Raw genomic sequence first — 19,768 nt, 5'->3', positions numbered from 1 at the left:
TTAAAAAGAAATTTTTTAAAGAAATTTTTTTAAATCAAAAATTTCAATTTTTAAAAAATTTAAATTTTAAAATTTTAATTTAAAAATAATAAATTGGGGCCACTTCTTTTTGCTGCCCCTGAGCTTCCCGCCTGTTCTGCCCAAATGCAGCCCTTGGAGGAGGAGGAGGAGGAGGAGGACTGGGTTTGCCCTGGAGCAGGGCTGCCCTCCTCCCTCCCCGCGTGACTTCGGAGAACTCCCGCCTCCTCCTCCTGGTCCTTAAGTTTCGCTTTCGTCGTCCCCTTCCTTTCTTCTTCCCGCTGCTGCCGCTGGAGCTGGAGCCCTGCTGCCGGGCTGAGAGCATGGCTTCTTCTTCCTCTCCGCCGCCGTCGGGGTTCCTGGAGGAAGAGCTGGAGTGCCCCATCTGCCTGAGCCTCCTCCAGAACCCCGTCACCATCCGCTGCGGCCACAACTTCTGCCGGGGCTGCCTCCAGGCCCTTTGGGAGGCCTCCTTGTCCTCCTTGGCCTCGCCCTCCTCCCCCGCTGCGCCCCTCCGCTGCCCGCAGTGCAGGAGCCCCTTCGACGCCCGGCCCTCCGCCCTCACCACCAACACCCTCCTCTGCAGGGTCCTCCAGCAGGTGGCCCGCCCCAAGGAGAGCCCCCAGGGGCCCAGACCCGCCTCCAAGGCCCCCGACCACCCCCTCCCCAGCCCCCCGCCCCCCCCCCACGGCCCCGGGCCCGGGGGCCCCACCGGAAGCCAAGGCCCAGCAGCAGGTGAGAGCCCCCAGGACTGCCTGCCCTCTTCCTTCTCCCCCGGGCCTCCCAGGAAGGGCTGCTGCCCAGGGGGCCCTCTCTCTCCATAGGGATTATCCGCTCTAAAGAGGGCCAAGGGGGGGGGTCAGTGGACTGGGGCTGGCAGAGGGGCTCAACCTCCTGCTGCTGGCTCTGCTTTGCCCTCGGCCTGGAACACAGGGGCTGCTGCCCCACTGGGACCCCCCCTCCCCGAGGCCAAGGCCCCCAGACAGGGGACACCCCCCAAGGGCCTTGGCCTTAGATAGAGGGACAGAGGCAGAGGGCTCAGGCAGCCCAAGGAGCAGGGGTGGCCCTGAGACCCTCCTTGTCTGGGAATGGCCAAGGACAGCCTCCCACCCCCAGGGCCTCCTTGAAAGGCAACGAGGGGTGTGTGTGTTGGGGATCATCTTGTCTTTGGCCCCAGAGTGCCTAAGGTCTTGGGCTGGCTCTCAGTAGCCTACAGCCTTGTGTTGAAAACAGTGCTTGCCAGCCCAGCGCCTTGCAAGCAAAGAGCCAGCCTGGGGTAGTGATTTAAGTGTTGGGCTTGGACTCTGGGAAACCAGGATTCAGCTCCTCAATTGGCCATGAAACCCACTGAGTGACCTTGGGCAAGTCACACTCTCTCAGCCTCTGAGGAAGGCAAAGGCAACCCCCCTCTGAACAGATCTTGCCAAGAGGCAGGATCACCTTGGCATCTTTGTAAGCCATTAACATAAGATCGGTGAAACGAGTTGTAGGAGGAGGCCATGCCCATCTCAGAAACCAAGCAGCTTGTAACCTAAATGGGCTGATTTACAAGACTGATCCAGCGCTGAGATTGGAAGCCTCTTGGCCTCTACAGACAAAGCTGAGAAATGGCCAGGATTAGCCCCATCATCTTAGCCTGTGGATTTCCTGCATTAACAGGGCTGGACTCAATGGTCTTTTGGGTACCATCCCAGTCTGTGATCTTAGGCTCTCATCCTGCCTGCTAGGACCTGGGCAAAAAGCTAAGGATTCAAAGAATCAGAAGGAAACAGTGGTATAAGAGGAGAAAGCTAAGGCGGGAGTCAGTGGACCATTACTAGGCTATGAGCAGCTAGTATTGCCAGATTATATGTGTACAACTGGCAAAGGCATACAGAACTTCCACAGGTATTAAGTCTGTTTTATGTTATGCCAACCTTTTTCCTTGTCCAGGACCCAGCAGTGTCTTGATGTATTAGATGGGAACGCCCATCATCCCCAGCCAGCCTGGCCAGTGGCCATGAGAGCTAGGCATTATAGGAATTGTGGTTCAGCACATCTACTGAGAAACACATAGATTGTGGGGTGGAGTAGAAAAAAGGACTGTGTTGGCATGTAACAGAAAGCTTAATTTGATTAGACTTTATGCTTCTCTGGTGCATGAATTTGACTATGATTCAGTGTCACTCTCTTGTGATCCGTATTGCTCAGGAAGCAGGATACACACCCGATCTGAAACAAGGGAGGATAACCTTTGCTACCCTTTTAAAAAAATTAAGAGCTTTAGCTGCAAATGTGACCTTTTAAGCAGAATCCTGAGGCAGAAATTAGTTTGTAAACGGAGCATATCATTTTCTGTGAACTCACATTTGCAAAGTAAGGGCCTGAAAGTAATAACCCTGCAGGAATGGAAATGGCTGGTCTGAGTTTTAAATGTGGAACTTTCTTCTCTTCTGTTACAGTTGCAGCTGAAGAAAAGATTGACAGAACTCGATACGCTAAATGAAAAAGCTTTGCAGTCTTTGGACCAAGTACAAGTGTTGCAGAAAAAAACCAGTGTAAGAAACAACTCTCCCTCCCATGTTTGTGAAAAAATTGATTATATTTTTCTGAGAGCAGTTCTAAATGGCTTGGGTTGGGACTTGGGTAACTGAAAGATGGCATTCAATGCCATGTGGATGTCCAACCTTGTGGCACCCAGACATCTGAAGAGAGAGAGAGAGAGAGGCACATCTTTCTGAAGCAAGGTTGCCCTGTTTGTGGAAGAGGGAGAGAAGGTTCTCTCGATTGTGGGAGCCTGTTTGTTGAATGTCTTCTCTACAGAGGCAATGATTTCTTATCATTTGGCTTCAGCCTTTCATATTTATTAGCTGACTGTAGATTTTATTTGTTCTGCTGAACTTTATTCTTTAATTTTTAACTGTTTGTCTGAAGTTTACTCTGGCCAACATCCAGTTGCTACTCTCAGCCAAAGTAGGCTCACAGCATCAACTGTTGAATGGAAAATCAGCGCATAGGTAAATCCCACTGATTCAATGGGTCTACTTCAGCTGAGCCAGTGTGGTGTAGTGCTTTGAGTGTTGAACTAGGACTCTGGCTGACAAGGGTTTCAATCCCTGCTCAGTGTCAGCCTGAGAGGAAAAGAATGGCAAATCTCCTCTGAACAAATCTTGCTACTAAAACCCTATGTTAAGGTTGGCATATGTCAGAAATGACTTGAAGGTAGATAACAACAGCAATAACAACTCTAGCAGAGATTAGCCTTTGGATTTAGGCCTTTGCTGTAAGTGTGTGTGTGTGTGTGTGTGTATCTGTGTTGTTCCTTTGTTGTGAGCTGTCTTGCTAGCATTACTGAAAAGCAGGTTAAAGGCCTTCTGACACACTTACTCTGATTCAAGCTGTGCAGAGTAGAGGCTAATAGTAGAAGAGTTACTGTGGTCAGAGTGTGAAGTTTGAATATAGAGTCAATATTTCTTAGTTAGAAAAGTGATTTCATTTTAATTACACTCATACATGCTGCTTTTGCTTTCTCCACGAATAGAGGGGAAGAGTAATGCTCCTAATTGCAGGGTTTATTGTTGTTGTTAGCTGCCTTCGAGTCGGTTCCGACTCATGGCAGCCCGGTGGATATCTCCAAGAAACCCTATCCTCCATTGCCTTGCCCAGATCCTGCAACCTCTTTCCCATAACGCCCCTGATCGAGTCTATCCATCTGATTTGTGGTCTTCCTCTCTTTCATCTACCATCTACCTTTCCTAGCATTTTTTCCCCTCGTGATCCATGCCTTGATGCGGCCAAAGTATGATCCTCTCAACTTGATCATCTTAACTTCCAAGGAGAGCTCTGGTTTGATCACTTCAAGAACCCATTTCTTTGTCTTCTTGGCTGTCCATGATATCCTAAGTAGTCTTCTCCAGCACCACAGTTTGAATGAGTTGATTTTCTTTCTGTCTGCTTCCTTCACTGTCCAGTTCTCTTATCCATACATGTTAATTGGGAATACAATGGCCTGCATGATTCTGACTTTAGTGTTCATTTGTATGTCTTTGTTTGTCAGTAGCTTTTCCAGTTCTTTCATAGCTGCCCTTCTCATCCCTAATCTTCTTATTCTTGACTACAGTCTCCATTCTGGTCAATGTTTGATCCTAGATATGAGAATCTTTGACTGTTTCAATTTCCTCATTGTCTAGATTGAATTTGTGTATTTCTTCTGTGATCATTATTTTTGTTTTGTTTATGTTCAGCATCACACCTGCCTTTGCACTTTCTTCTTTGACCTTCCTTATTATCTGTTCCAATTCCTGAATGTCTTCTACTAATATTAAGGTGTCGTCTGTATATCTTAGGTTGTTAATGTTGCTTCTTCTTATCTTAACTCCTCCTTTTTCCGATTCCAGTTCTGCTTTTCTTAGGATGTTTCCAGCATATAAATTAAACAAGTAAGGTGATAGGATGCATCCTTGCCTGATCCCTTTGCCTATTGAGAACCACTCGTGTTTCCCCAAATTCTGTTCTGACAGTGGCCTCTTGTCCTTGATACAGATTCCTCAGGACTATCAGACGTAGTGGCATCCCCGCGTCTTTGAATGCATTCCATAGCTTTTTGTGATCTATACAATCAAATGCTTTGCTGTAGTCTATAAAACACATGCTGATTCTTTTTTGGAATTCTTTGGTGCACTCCATTAGCCAACATAAATTTGCAATGTGGTCCCTAGTGTTCCTTTCTTTTCCTCTGGAATTTCTTTCTCCACGTATAGTTGGAGTCTATGCTGCAGAATTTTGAGCATTATTTTGCTGACATGTGAGATTAGTGCCAATGATGATTACTTCTTCATCTTAACTCTGCTTTTTGTTATGAGCAGTTCATGGTCTGTGCTACAGTCAGTTTCTGGTCTGGTTTTGGCCACAAGGATAGAGCTTCACCATCTTCTACCTCCAATTATGTAGTCTATCTGGTTTTTGTGTTTACCAAAACAATTCCATAGTAGCCATCCAGAAACTGACCCTATTATCATTCTTAGAAAATGCCATTCTTAAGACTAATTTCAAATCACCTTCTAGAAACTGACTGCAATGTAATGTAAACTAGGGAAGAATTCTTCTTGTGCTAATAATGTAACTTCATTTGGAAGAGTTAGGGGCCAAACAGATCGGCGTTTAACACCAGCCTTGGGGCAGGGGGTGGTGGCATCCGCACACTGCACACCCCGATGATGCCCGGACACCAGTGTCACGCTGCCTGCCTGACCAGATGCCCCTTCTTCAGTGCAGCATTTAGACATGCTGTGCCAAAGAATCGGCGAAAAGCCACTGCAGCCAGGACAGCTTTTCACTGCTTTCAGAAAGAGTAGCCCTTTTGGGGCCAATGAAGAGCTGGATTTGGCCAACAGTGTGCTATTGTCATGGGCCCGATCCGGTGCTCCCAGGGGCAGCGCAAAGCCACTTTATCAGGGTGGTCTGTTTTGCCCCTTAGTTGATCCAATTATATTTCATTTAGAAGGTGCCTTTGTATATGCAAATTAAGTTTAATAAAGGCCGTTCACATTCACATTTATTTTTAAAAAGATGTTACACCTAAAAGTAGATGTGGCCAATTTCTCTTGAAAAGACTAAATTTTTGTTGTTGTCTGATTAGTCATTTGGCTTTATGAGGCACAACAGTAGTCTTCAGTACCTTCAGTCCATTCATGTTGATACAGTTATTTTCTGTTTCCTTAGTGACATGACATTATAATGTGACATGACGACAGGATAAAGGAATTCTTTATTTTATATCCGCAAGTGGGATCTTCAAGACTGCAAATAATTGTTGTGGTTTATCCCTGCCCCATGAGAGGAATGCTTCTTTTTCCCCAAACCCACCTCCAGTTTCTTCTTGATTCTTAGTGAACACATTCCACATTTATTTATTTATTTATTTGCAGTATTTATACCCTGCCCTTCAGCCCTAAAGGCTCTCAGTGGCTTACAATTATTATTATTTTTAATAAGACAGTTCCCTGCCCTCAAGCTTACAATCTAAAAAGACACAACACAAAAGGAGAAGGGAATGGTGGTGGGGAAGGGGATCAGGTCCGGCAGTTCTTCTCTCCCTCTGAGGCCTGGACCAAGGCAGATGGACTGGAGGAAGGGCTCAGCTTCTTAATCATGACCAGGAAGTATACAGTTCTTCCTGTCCACTTTTGTTGGGGATGGGAGTTACATTTTTATTTTTTACTGTACCAGGTTTTGTGTACATGAGTAGCTCGCTATTTTATTTATGGCTTTTTCAAATAATTTAAAATTGATCGTATTTCTATGCCATCCTGAGATCTTGTGGTACACGGCAGGATATACCTGTTTTAAGTAAAGAAGAGTTGTTTCAGTTTTCACATCAGTAAGACTGACACACTGAATTCACTATTTTACATAGACTGTATATGTATATGAATTGTACATTACTCTTTGTTCAGTCTGGAAAAGTCTGTTTAGTATTCATCTTCCAACGATGATTTGAATTGTCTTGATACTTGAGATCAAACTGTATCAGTAGAAATCAGAGAGGGAGTCACTTTTTGACCCTGTCAGCCAGTCTAAACTTCCATACAACCTTTTGTCTCTCCAGGATATAGCTTCACAGAAATTGGATTTGCTGAAATCTGAATTCCTGGAAATGATAGCTTTAATTCAAGAAGAAGAAAGGGAATGTGTGAAGAAGGTCCTCGCAGAAGAGAAAAGAGTCCTAGATAAATATGATTTTGTCTCTAAAGTCCTTGGCAAGAAGAAAAATGAAATCCAAGGCGAGAGAGACCAAATTGAAATGGTCTTGTCAGAAGATGATGACATCGCTTTCTTAAGGGTAATTGTCAGCTTCATGGAACTCCTTTAACTTCTGAACAGACAGCCTAAGGTTCTCTCAGGTCCTTCCCTCCATTCACAGAGTTGCTTCCTCAATAAAACTACCAGTTATTTCATACCAGCTGACCTCTTTAGTGGATGGAAAAATACAGTGATTCTGTCTGCCTATGTTAAATCATACTGAGAAAGAGAGAGAATGGGCCAATGTCACTCAATGAGTTTTGTGGATCACAACTGGAACCAGAAGCTGAATCTCTCATGTTATAGCCCAACACTCTCAAATGTGACCCACATAACTAATTTTGAGTGAGAATATGCTGCAAAAGGTAAAGATGGAAGGTTCAAACATGACATTTGGTACTAGCATTTATGGTTTTCTTCCCCCGCTGTAATGTGTATGTGTTTAGGGGAAATGACCTATATAAAGTGACCTGTGCAGTCCAATCTTAAAACAGAGCTGAATTAATTTTGACTTATTTCCTGGTGTGTATAAAATGTTCACTATAGCTTAGCTGTCCCAACAGGTGAGCTGTTCTCCCACTGTCCTCTGTGTGCGAGTGTTTTCATTTAGAGAAGAAAAGGCCCATTCGTGCTTAAAGTTATTTTAGCTGTCATATTGCAGATGGACAGTAGCATTCTGTGACTGATAAGCTAGAAAGAACTAGACTTCATGAATACTTTTTCCCTCCATAGAAATCGGCAAAATTGAGCCAGATACAAGTCAAAGATGTATTCATTCCCAAAATAGATTTGGATCAAAAGTTGATACATACTGTTTATCAGAAAGCCTTTGGCCTGAAGGAAACTGTGAAACAATATTTGACTCCATCTGAAGAGAAGAAAACAGAAGGTGATATATTTATTTAAGGAATGCACCTTATATTTATTTTAGCAATGTATACATGCACACATATTATACTAGCTTCAGTTCAAAAAATTGGAATGAGTGTTGGCAGACTATATGGGCATTATGTGGATGTCCCAAAGGATCATGACTGGAGAGGCATGCCCCACTGAGCTTGAGCTTGCAGGTTCAGAACAGTTGAATTCTGGCTGGGAGTGCAAGGCTTGGTTCTTTTGGTAAAGAGGTAATATTTCAGTCTTTCATCTGTAAAATAGGTAGATTAATGGCATTCACACTGTTGCACTGTGGTCTTGACAGCTTATTCTGCTAGCACAACAATCTGTTATCAATCTGTAGGTGTGTAGCTGGTCCAACAGAATAATTCCAGGGATAGGATGCAGAGGTTGGGCCAGATCTATGAGGAAAAACTTTTTTTCCATGTTGTCTAGGGCACAGGGCTGTACAATGTAGCATTTATCCTGGCCCAACAGGGCATTTCTATGTGTAGAAATATGTACTACATAGATCTAGTAACAGTTCAGTCCTAGTTCTTTGTGTGTGCATGTATGATTTGGCTGTCACTTACTAGATTGCTTCATTTTTAGCTTTTTCTTCTGCCATGCCTTTGTCCAAGCATTTTACTCCTCCTTCCATTCTCTGTCTCCTTTGTAAGTTACTGTTCTTACTTTTCATGACAAAGTTCAGTTTTCATTTATCTCAGTGGTTGGGTGTGGGTTGACTGTCTAGATAGATGTATAGATAAATAGGATGCATGTTGAGTCCAGAACAGCCTCGGGCCTGCTGTTTATGGAAAAGGAAATGTGTATTGCTAATCCTATTGAGATGACTTTGTTTGGAAAATTAGAAATTAAGTACATATCAGCTCCTTACTACACACATAATGGGTTAGATCCAGAGTTGTGCCAAGCAAGATTGAATACTCTGTCCCAAGATTTTGCTCTGGAGCCTTCATTGTGGATCCTTCCACATAGAGGGCCTCATATCCCTGCCACAGAAGCATGCAAGTCAGTTTTCAAAGCTGCAAAGTGGTTTTCTGGGTTTTTTGGGGTGTGAGGGTTGTAACAGAAGCTGTATAAAAGCTTTCTTTTGGTCCATAGGAAATTATCTGTTAGCAGGTGTGACACTATATGTTTTCCCAGTGACTTCAGCTCCAGGTCCTTAAGTTTAAGGCTGGTTTCCACTGGGTCTGAAGCCAACTACAGAGTCCTGTTGTCAACAGGGAATTTCATATTATATGCAGATCTGTGTATGACACCACCAAATGTACACCCTTTGTTTTATTACTTGCTCTTTGCTCCTGGACTCACCATGTAATGATGTCAGTTATGTTCATTCACACACACACACACACACACACACACACATATATATTCTGCCTATCAGCCTGTTTGTCTGTCTATGCTTTCCTTGCAGGAACCTCAAAGGGGAAGCCTAAACTACAGACCCAGTCCTCACAGTGTGCAAAAACAATCACTGCATTAAGTAAGTAAAAAAGTAAAGCATGTGGCCTGACTTCTGTTTCTTTGACAGTAACATATATGTCTTCAACTCTCTTTTAAATGTAAGGTGCTGTGACAAAAACATAATTTCTTACGGTGTACATGCAAACATTTTTTTGTCATGCTGTCCTTGTCCTAATAGTTCCTGCAGTTTCTGGAAGTGTGCTTCTCTTTGAAAACTGTGCTTGACAGAGATGATGCTATAGCATTTACATATCATTAGCAGTTATGCCTCCTCCATTGTTTTTTCAGGGTGTAGAAGGCCTAGATTTTTATATTTAAGGAAGACTACTTGTCTCTAGTTTATAATGTCAGAGTTCATGCTGAACATTTGAGTCCTATACGAGGGTTTTTTCTCTTGAAATTTGATCTTGAAAAGTGAGCATTGTAGCAAGCAGAAGATGATGTTTGCTGGATGTCCCCATAGTTACAGGTAACTTAAAAACAACCCTCTCCCCAAAGCGATGATAACCTGAAATAACTGTAGATCCTCATAGAAAAGCACTCTTGTGGTCTGGAACAAGTTGAGAAGCCAGAGAGAACTGTTTCTGCAAGAAGACAGGAGGGACAGGCAAACCTTTGATAGTACACACTATTCTATGTGTTTGGCTTTGCATCACACAGTTCACCATGTAGTGATCAAATAAAACCGAATCTATATCCATGGATTCAATCAACAATTGTTCAAAAATATTCATAGCCCCCCCCCCCCCATCTCAATAGCACACCTTGATTTTGCTGTTTTATATAAGTGATACTATTTTATTACACCATTGTATATAATGAGACTTAAGTGTTTGTGGGTATATGGTATCAACATGAGCTCCTGGAACCAAACCCCAGCAGATGCCAAAAGACACACTGGACATATTGGTCAGGTTCTCATGTGACAGTAAAGACAGAATTCGATTTGCAGTTTTGGCATACCATGGTACCTGCCATTTGATTGATCCTGCTTGTTTCCAAAATTAAATGGACTAGATCAGGATGGGCACACTCTGGAGCACTATTCAGTTTTCTGCTCAGCCACAGGTGTAGCCATGATTTTGGTAATGAGAGTTGCCAATGCATCCTATTCCATCACTTTTTGAGCAGTTTGGGGATAGGAGGTGGGGTAATTTGGGGCCAAAGAACTCCCCAAACAGCATCTAGCAGCCCCACAAAAGTATTTTTATACTGAAAATATGGGGAATTGGTCCAGATACAGCTCTTTTTTTGGGTGTCAGAATTTTAAATAGTTGGTGGGTTCCCATTCTACCCTAGACTCCCCTCAAAGATCCACATGCAAGGCACACAATCTCTACCCCCTGATTATATAGGCTGTCATTTGGATTCATCAGGGTAGCTCTTGTTAGGATTAATGAAGCAAGATTTGAAGAGTCAAGAAAACATCACAGTGAGTTTAACTGACAGTTTATTCAGATTCCAAAACAAAGGTCCACGATGGACCAGTTAGCATCCAGTCTAATTTCCCACAAAATGATGCACACTTTAAAAACTCTTCCCATCCAACTCCTCCTTCCTCACTGTACTTATGAATAGTGTAGGAGATGCCACTTTTCCCTCCACCATGGCAAGTATGACCTGGTTTTGTAGAAGAAGAAAATTCCTTGTGTTTCCCCTTCCACAGTCACTTCTTTGTTAAATCCTACTCCTGTGGTTATGTTGTTTGTGAGTGTCATTGTATTTCTCAAAGATGCTCCAAAAAGAGATAGTGTTCCATCAAATTCTTCAATGGGGACAGCTATAGAGGAGGCTGCTGCTGCTGCTGCTGCTATTGCAACCAGTGAGGGCTGAGGACAGTTTGCACAAGTAGTGGTGCTACTGAGGTGTAAAAGAAGGCAGGAAGATTCTTAGTGTTAGGGTGCTTGACTAGAAGACTAAAGGCTTTTCTCATGTCTCTCTCACAAGAAAAAAACAGAAGGGAGTTATACAGTCAGCCCTCCACATTTGCAGCTTTTGACTGTCTGCTGGGTGTTGCTGTGGTTGTTATATTTTCCTTTTGTCTGTATTTGTTAAAAATGTTTCCTATATTTCCACTCTACTTCTTTCCACCATGCAAAACCACTTTGCTAGTTAAAAGTTTCAGTGGATGTTGCCAGGGGTCTTTCACCTTTAATCATGGCTGACCCTTTCTTTTCATATGTTGAGGAATCCCTTTTAAAATATTGCATTCTGTTCCCCAGCAACTAAATCAGATACTATTTCTTTGCTTTTTTCCAGAGCGGAGAAGCAGACCTGATAAACGCTGTAAGTTTAATCCTATGAAGGTGATACTTTCCCATCCTTCCTACTGACCCATATGATGAAATCTGAGGAACAGTTAACCTATCTTTATTGCTTATTTTCTGAGAATATCAGAGAATATTTTTACTTCCCACTTCATTTGTGGGTTGTGAACCACATCAGGTTTGACTTGGGCAAACCACCAGAGGGAGCATTATAAGTGGTGAAGTGAAGCAGGCATGAACATTTGGAGAATGTGTTTGTTTGATCAAGAATACATATTTGCATACTGATATAGGCAAATAAGGTAACTTCTTTGCATCTGGGGTTTAGTTATTTTCTTGATATTCTATCTTCCAATTAAATCCCCCAATTTATTTAGTTTTAAACAATAGACAAGAATTAACATCTGACTTGTAAGGTATCACTGCCATCATGCCCCTCAGTTGAGTCTTGCTTGTTAGGTGCTTTTAGCTTCTAGAAGTTTTGGAGGCTCAAGTTGAATAATAATTATTAAAACCCCTCTTTCTCCCTCCTACCTGCTACCTCATTAGGTCAGCAGTGGCTACAGGATAGAAATGGAGAAAGTGTTTCTTCCTTCAGAGATGTTTCTGAGCACAGGGCTCAAGTTTTTGTGTCCGGAGTGAGGGGGTTTCCCAACATGGGTGCATGTTATTCAGTACCCCCTTTGGGTGGGTCTGTTATCTTCCAAAGCTGGAAGTGTATGTAGTCTTCATCACTTTGTGCATACCTTCCAGTGGTTGGGGGGAGGAGTGAGCCCTGCTGAAACTGAGCAGCAATACTTCTGAATGGCAGTGCCTGGGTCTAGACTATAAGATAATGTGTGCTATCTAGATTCTAGGGTTGTGTAGATATTTGCAGATAGCCAAATCAACTTATGTAATGAAAGATTTGAATCCACTTTTCAAGCAGATTTTTTATTTTAAAAAAAGCACACTGTCCTCATCCTCCTCAGCCATCCATCCATATCTACTCGTATTTTCCACTTCTTGATTTATACTTTATTTTCCCTAGAATCAAGTGCATCTCTCTACCCCCCACCCCCATTTTCTTCCTTAACCTACAGCACAAAGTCCCAGCCAGAGAGAACGGAGCTCAAGCAGGTCTCTGCCACAGACTCATTCGGGGACTCTGGAAACATTTTTAAATAAATCAAGAGAGGAGCTTTTGGAATGTAAGTGCCTGAGTGTTAGAATCATCTAGTCCATTTTCCAGGACCCCACCCCACTCTCCCCAACATTTTTCCAAAGTCAGCTGGATTGGGGAACAAACCACAGTAACCTCAACTTTTTAGAAGGGTTCAGGCAATCCAGGAAATTACAGGGCATTTGGCTAAATGTCTATTTTAGGTAGACTGGCTAAAGATAAGATTGCTAAGGATAAAATCATAAAACAGAGAAAAGATGTATCAGCAAAATGTAGCATCCAGTGTTGTTGGACTCCAAATTCTAGAATTCCTCACCATCAGCTTTGATGGCAAGGAATGATGGGAATTACAGTCCAACAACAGCTGGAGAGCAACAGTTAGCCAGCTCTGTTTTAGAACGTCAACAATTCTATGGATAGTAGGGATCCTATAGATGTTATGTATTTGGGCTTTCCTAAAGCTTTTGACAAAACCACTGTTAAAGTGCTATGGGAAAAAGAAGGCAGGTGCTCTTACTAATCAGTAACAATTGAAAGAATAGGAAACAGAGAGGAAGAGTAAATGGAGAATTTTTACAGTGGTGAGACCAAAGAAGTGGCATCCCCAGATAGTGGGACTGTTGCTCAGTTAGCACTCCTATCCATGGAGTCTACATCCATGGATTCACCCTTCCAAAATATTTCCACAGGGGGTCCAAACCCCAGCAGATACCAAGGGACCACTTGAAGTTTGGGTCACCAGCAGTTTGGCCAGGTTTGCTGCTACCAAATTATTAAGAGAGTAAAACAAAAAGAGGATTGCAAAGGAGTCCAAAATATTCTCTTCAGGGGGATGAATAGGAAATAAAGTGCCAAATGAGGTTCTGTATAAGCAGCCAATGCACACAGTGAGATCAGTACATATGTGCATATATATGTATGGCTATCATGTGCATTGGTTACTTATGGTTACCACATGGTTTTGAGCTGACAGTAACTGGCTGGGAAAATTATCAGGGAGCTAGTTACAATAGTTGGGGCTTTTTAGTTACCAAACAAATGTGCATAGAGGTGGCATGAACAGGATGGGGATTTAGAACATTATGAATGCTTTGGAGAAAGCATGTAGAGAGAAGATTTTTCTTCCTTTCCATTCCACAACCCTGGGGTCATTCAGTGAAGCTCTGTAGTTGAAAATCTGGGATGTACACTTCACATTGCCTAGAATCAGAATTTATTTTTTCGCAGTTGCTACAAAATTCACTTTGGATTACAACACGGCCCATAAGAAAGTGAGTTTATCGGAGAGAAACACCAAAATGTCTGTGTCGGATATCCCCCAGAACTACAGCCACCACCCTCAGCGCTTCACGTACTGCTCCCAAGTAGTAGCCTTCCAGTGTGTCAAGAGGGGCATCCATTACTGGGAAGTCGAGATAGAGCACAACAACTTCTGTGGAATTGGCGTCTGCTATGGGAGCATGCCCAGGCAAGGAGTTGACAGCCGCTTAGGGCGCAATAGCAGCTCGTGGTGCATTGAATGGTTCAATGCCCGGATCTCTGCATGGCACAATGACATCGAGGAGTGCCTGCCCAACACCAAAGTGCAGAAGATTGGCATTCTACTGAATTATGAGGGTGGCTTTGTGATTTTCTTTGGGGTCGCTGAGAAAATGACCCTCCTCTACAAGTACCAGGCACAGTTCACAGAGGCCCTCTACCCAGCCTTCTGGATCTTCTCCAGTGGAACCACCATCTCAATCAGTCAATTGACGTGAAGGGCCAGGCACACCACCCTTTCCAGCTCACATTGGCATCCTTATGTTAACACCCCTGTCTGTATTAGAGCCCAATTCTTTGTATAGCTTTATTGTTTAATTCAGTGCAAAGTTATATATTCTGAAATTTTGGGTTTGTTTTTTGAAAGTTTCAAATTGCTTGTGAAATTCTTGGTGGAGGGTAGTCAGTGGGCATATGGCTTACTGTATCCTCTTAGTCACTCCTGGGAAAGGACAGGTAAAGGCATGTCAAGCAGAAGATTCCCCTATTTCTTCCTTAATGCACAGTCAGAAGGACAGGGTGGTGATCTCTGTTTCTTTGGCACAAGCCTGTGTTTTCTCCAATGGCAGGGCATGCATGTGGCCATGCTGCCATTAGGGACAGTCCCCATTGTCCCCAGTGGTGGCATATGCATGTGGCTATAGTAGCATTACAGACAACTGGACTTAAGCTGAAGTCTCACAGTATGGCTACATGCATGCACCACCACTGGGGACAACAGAACGTGAGCATCACAGGTTTTGTTATCCGCAGGGGTCTGGAATGGATCCCTCGTGAATCCCAAGGGCCAGCTGTACAGTCATTCATTCACCTCCTCTCTCACTTGTATGGATCAGTGGAAGGGAGTTGTATCTTGATCAATGAAACCAGAGCTGGGTCATGAAAGTGGTGGGGCTTTCCTTGTACTGAACACTGTTGTGATTCAGCTGTTGTCTATGCTACACCATTGACAGTTCTTTCCATTGGGAAGTGAATATCAGGCAAGGGGATCCATGTGAAAGAGAAGAGATAAAATATTATATCTTCTATTTCACAGCACTACATAGCAGTAATGGAACACTTTGAAAGTAACACTTGGAATTCTGAAACCTCCATGGTGTGACAAAGTCCTCAAATGCTTTGAAGGGATTTTCCTCTTAACCTCTTAAGAGGTAGAGAAGTCCCTCTTCTCATATCGCATAAGTCTTCTCTTAGCTTAATGCGGTGCTTCATAGTCCTGCATATTTAAGAAACTGGAGCTATTGAGGGTTTTGATTAATTCATGTGTAATGACAGGGAATCTGATGTTGAAATATATTTTGGATATTGAAACCCCCCACCATAACCAGTCCATTTTAAGTGTACTCATCTGTGTGGCTGCTTGAGAGAAAAACTTTGTTCTCTTTGTATTTGAAGAACTTTGTAGAGCTTTGTGCCTCTGCTATGGTTCTTCACAATATTATGAATACCAGGAGGATGCAGTGAATAGGAATGTGGAATTTTACAGGTTAGCCCTGAAGCATAAAACTTTAGGACAGGATTGGAGCTTTGCTCCAACCTTTGTTGGAAGTGATTAGATCCCTTTCGTTTGCCATGTACAGGTCTCAAAGTGTAGTCTTCTCTAGCATTTGGCTTTGAAGAGATACTTAAAAATCACTTGGTTGATTTGCAAGGAGTGTGAAAAACCTGTCAGTGTTGCAAAGCTAATCATGTTTCTAAACTATCCTTCCCAGCTGGCATTTCAACTTTAATGTATGAAGTGTATTTTTATCACTAAAAAAGTGGTCAGCCTTCTGAGGAGCATAGGAAACTGATAGGCTGTGGTCTCTTGGACAACTTTGTTTTAGCTTTCTTGGAACTGTGATTCCCCCCTCCCTTTGGAACTGGATACAGCATGAGTGTAATGATTGTGCATCCTCAACAATTGTCTACAACTTTGTTGCTTTCCTCCCATTAAAGAAGAAAAACAAATTAGATGCACTGCCAAGGTTATATCAATGTATATATGCCTTGGGTTGTGGACTAGTAGGAAACAACACTGTCTTCCCTTTCTTGGACCAGCACATAGGGAACAGAAAGGATGCTTGACCAACATGTGCTGCCCTTTTCAAGAATCTCAAAGTACAGGAAAGTGTGTGCATGTGCACACACACATACAAGAAAGGTAAAATGAATTGGGTAGTACAGAGGACAGCATGGTTGTTGTAAGTTGACTTGTGTGTTAAAAGTAAAAAAAATAAGTCATGGGTTCCTTCTTGGCCTTAACTCAGACTTAGGATCCCATCGGGGTAAGAATTTCTGTCCAAAAGCTGAAATGGTACACCTCAAGATGCCTGTGTTAGTTCATTAAATGACTTATCAGTGGCGCGTTACAGACCGCCCCTTTGGGGCGACTGTAGGCGCACCTTTCCCCGCCGGATTGGGGCCTCAGTGTCCAGAGCAGCAGCCGCTGAAGCCCCGATCCGCCGCTTTCTGGACTGCGGGGAAGCAGCAAAAGGCCCCTTCCCCGCAGCCTGGAAAGGGGTGTCCTTGGGGCTTCAAGCCCCAAGGACACCCCGTGGCGGCGGGGAGAAGGAGAAAGGGGCTATTTGGCCCCTTTCTCCTTTGGTCTGCTGGGCGCAGCCGTCTGAAGGCTGCGCCCAGCGGACCAAACCAGGAAGGAGCTCCAAAACGGAGCTCCTTCCGGGGTCGCGGAAAGGGCGCTCTAGGCGCCCTGCCGCGACCCCAATACGTCACAACCGCGCCGCCTCGTTTGGAGGCGGCACGGTCGTCACGTATCGATGGCGGCGGCCGTGTGGAATGGCCGCCACCATTTTGTGCGTGCAGAGCGCGCGCTAGGGTTAGGGCGGTGCAGAAGCACCGCCCCGTCTTAACCCTAGTACGCGCTCTGCGCGTACTTTTTAGCCCGTCTGTAACAGGCCAATATTTCTGAAATCTAAGGCTCAGGTTGCCAAGACCTTGGGAAACAGTCTGGGGAGCATAGAAAAATTCAGTAAATCTGGGCAAAGAATAATAGAAAGACATCTCAGAATTACTGCATAGCTAGTTTAGGAAAGCAGCAGCAAGATCAGGACTGAGCTGAAACTGAGCAGAGTTTAAAGCAAAATGATTGAGATGAAGACTGGATAGGTTCTTGCTCTATACAGCAAATATGTCCTTGATGTTCAAGAGCTACAGGGTCCTATAACCCCTGTGAAAAGCCTTGAAATATTTATTGTAGGATCTGAGAATGTTTTCCTTCATGAAGAAGGATTATTGTTGTTCTCTGTTTCCTGCTGGCTGTTCTGAAGAAGTGCTTTTGTGAGCACTTTTGCTCAAAAGGAGTCTCTTTAACCTTTCTTCTTACAAATGATCATTGGGATTTAGGTACACTTTTTGTGTGCTAAAACAAATCCTAGAAGATAAAAGGAGCAGTGGATCCAGTCTCTTTTATCAAAAGGTTGTTGGATTTGGGATGTGTTCACTGTGGTGACTTTGCTGGCATCCAAGAGTCTTTGTGCTATGATTGTGATAGATGTTTCTGATCAATATAGTTATATTTGTAGAGTTATAATCTTGCAGTTATACAATTGTCTTACAGTTATACATGAATAGCTCTCATAAGAAAAAAAAATCACTGTACCTCATGGCAAGGTTGTGGAATAATTGATTGTGAGTATAAAGCATTTGTTTCACTGGAAGTGAGCCAAGCTTCATGACTTGCTTTGCTTTTGAAGTCAGTGGTTCTCTGACTTAGAAGCACACCACTGTATGAGCTGAAGGTTTTTTCTGACCTGGTGAAACCCTTTGCTTAAAAAACAATGCTCTCTGATTCCCATGTTTGGATGTTGGAAATTAACACATTTTGTAAACTTTTCTACATACAGAATTAGTTAAAAGCAGTCTCAGGGTTACCAGTGATGCTGGCAGAAATGGTTTCAGCATGCAGGAATATTTGGACTGAAACATTACATAGAATAATGAACATTTAAATGGCTATGCCTAGGTGCCACTGTGTGATCTCTAAAATGATGTATGCAAATCTACAGAATATCTAGCAAATGTCAGTATTTCAGATTATAAATAACAACATTGATCTGTGGGTGATTTTAAGATTGGCTCTTATTTTTTCTAGGGTCTTACTTTTGTTTTCCTTGATTTGTAACTTGCCTTTTGTCATCTCAAACAGTGACAAATGTAATATATCCAAGGCTACCTTGCCTGGTTATGCAGTGCCTCAAATCTCATTCACTGAAAGTTCAATAAATTGTGATTATCATTAGCATGGACTAATGTTTGTGGAAAACGTAAACATGTTGCCTCTAAATTTGTAAAAGTAATTTAATTCAGTGGGATGTAGCAGAGAATAAAACCATGCTTAGGACAGAAGTGTACAGTTGAACTGTGAATGGGAAAGTCTTTGATCCAGATCTCATGAATGCCACAAAAGGCCTCGTGGATTTGATCCATTTAGAGTGTATTTTGAGATTGTGTGCTGCTTCTGCCTGGGTGTCATTCTACCCACATACATTTTACCTCACCATGTTGTAGTTTCATCAGTACTGATTTTTCCACTAACCACAGTTAGTTAGTTTGTTAGATGATTTTAAAAAGTACCAGTCTTCATCCAGAGATCTCACTACTGACATGACTGCAGTTACAGTTTGATATTTCAGTGAATCATAAATAATGTATTCAAACTGTGCTTATTGCCATGCTAGTGGAATCATTTGCCTTTCTAGATACTGTACCGCACCTCCCAACATTTCACAACATGAGTAAGCTGGTTAGGGCAGCTGGGAGTTGCAGCCCAAAATCTGGAGGGCTGCTTAATTCCTATCCCTGCTTTATGTGGATGTACAACATCTGGAGGGTCATATAATTCCTACCCCTGATTTATGTGGAAGGGGACATGTACACACACATACACAGAGGATTTCCATGGCTTCTATCACCCCAGTTCATCACCTCCCTTTCTCCTTTATTTTGAATTAAGAGGCTGCTACTTATTAAATAATACATCACTTAAAAACATGTCATGATGTGGTCATTGTATGCTTTCAAAGTCTGTGTCATTTAGACTTTCATTGGCAGCTATTTTGTCCCATTAAAAGTTCAAGACAGCGATTTGTGCTCAGCCAAGGAGAACTGTGAAAAAAGGAGTTATTTTAAAAGTCAGTTAACTGGTCTATTGGAGCTGAGGGCATTCACTTTTCCAGGCCTTGTCACGGGCCTGCATCTGTCAGGTCTGTGTTTCCCAGGCTGCTATCATGTGCTCTAGTCTTGTAAAGAATGAGCTTATTCAGGGTCTTTTGGCCCTGGACAGATGGGCCCTTTATGGTGTTATGGTGACGTGCTAGGGGTGCCTCGGGGTGGCGTGTGCACACACCCCACAACCCTAGCACATGATGAGGACATCGCAGCTGCGCAGCACCATCTGCACGGCACGCACAGCTATGACGTCGCAGCAGCACAGTGTCCAAACAGTGCTGCACAGCTGTGACGCCATCATGCCACCTCTGGTGGTTTGTAGCAGTGCAACTGCACCGCAAAAAGGAGCTGCTTCTGGGTGCTCCTTTTTTACTGCACAGCAGTGTCACGCAATTTGGTTGCTGTGGCACTGCTGTGGATCAAAGAGAGGCACCTCCCCAGCCCCTCTTTTTGGCACTCTGTACCC

The 19,768-nt window shown here is 43.3% G+C and overlaps 1 protein-coding gene across 1 annotated transcript; it reads left to right on the top strand.

Moving 5' to 3' along the window:
- Positions 1 to 201: 201 nt before the first annotated feature.
- On the top strand, positions 202 to 16,598 carry LOC121922181 (E3 ubiquitin/ISG15 ligase TRIM25-like). Its single transcript, XM_042451261.1, is given in 9 exon segments — positions 202 to 695; positions 697 to 753; positions 2,460 to 2,555; positions 6,605 to 6,838; positions 7,531 to 7,687; positions 9,116 to 9,184; positions 11,425 to 11,451; positions 12,515 to 12,622; positions 13,822 to 16,598. Coding segments are annotated over 9 exon segments (1,632 nt in total). The 5' UTR covers positions 202 to 341; the 3' UTR covers positions 14,352 to 16,598.
- The last annotated feature ends 3,170 nt before the right edge of the window (positions 16,599 to 19,768 follow it).

Source organism: Sceloporus undulatus, chromosome 2, assembly GCF_019175285.1.
Source record: "Sceloporus undulatus isolate JIND9_A2432 ecotype Alabama chromosome 2, SceUnd_v1.1, whole genome shotgun sequence".
Taxonomy (NCBI): Eukaryota; Metazoa; Chordata; class Lepidosauria; order Squamata; family Phrynosomatidae; genus Sceloporus; species Sceloporus undulatus.
This window is presented reverse-complemented; position numbering and strand designations above follow the sequence as displayed.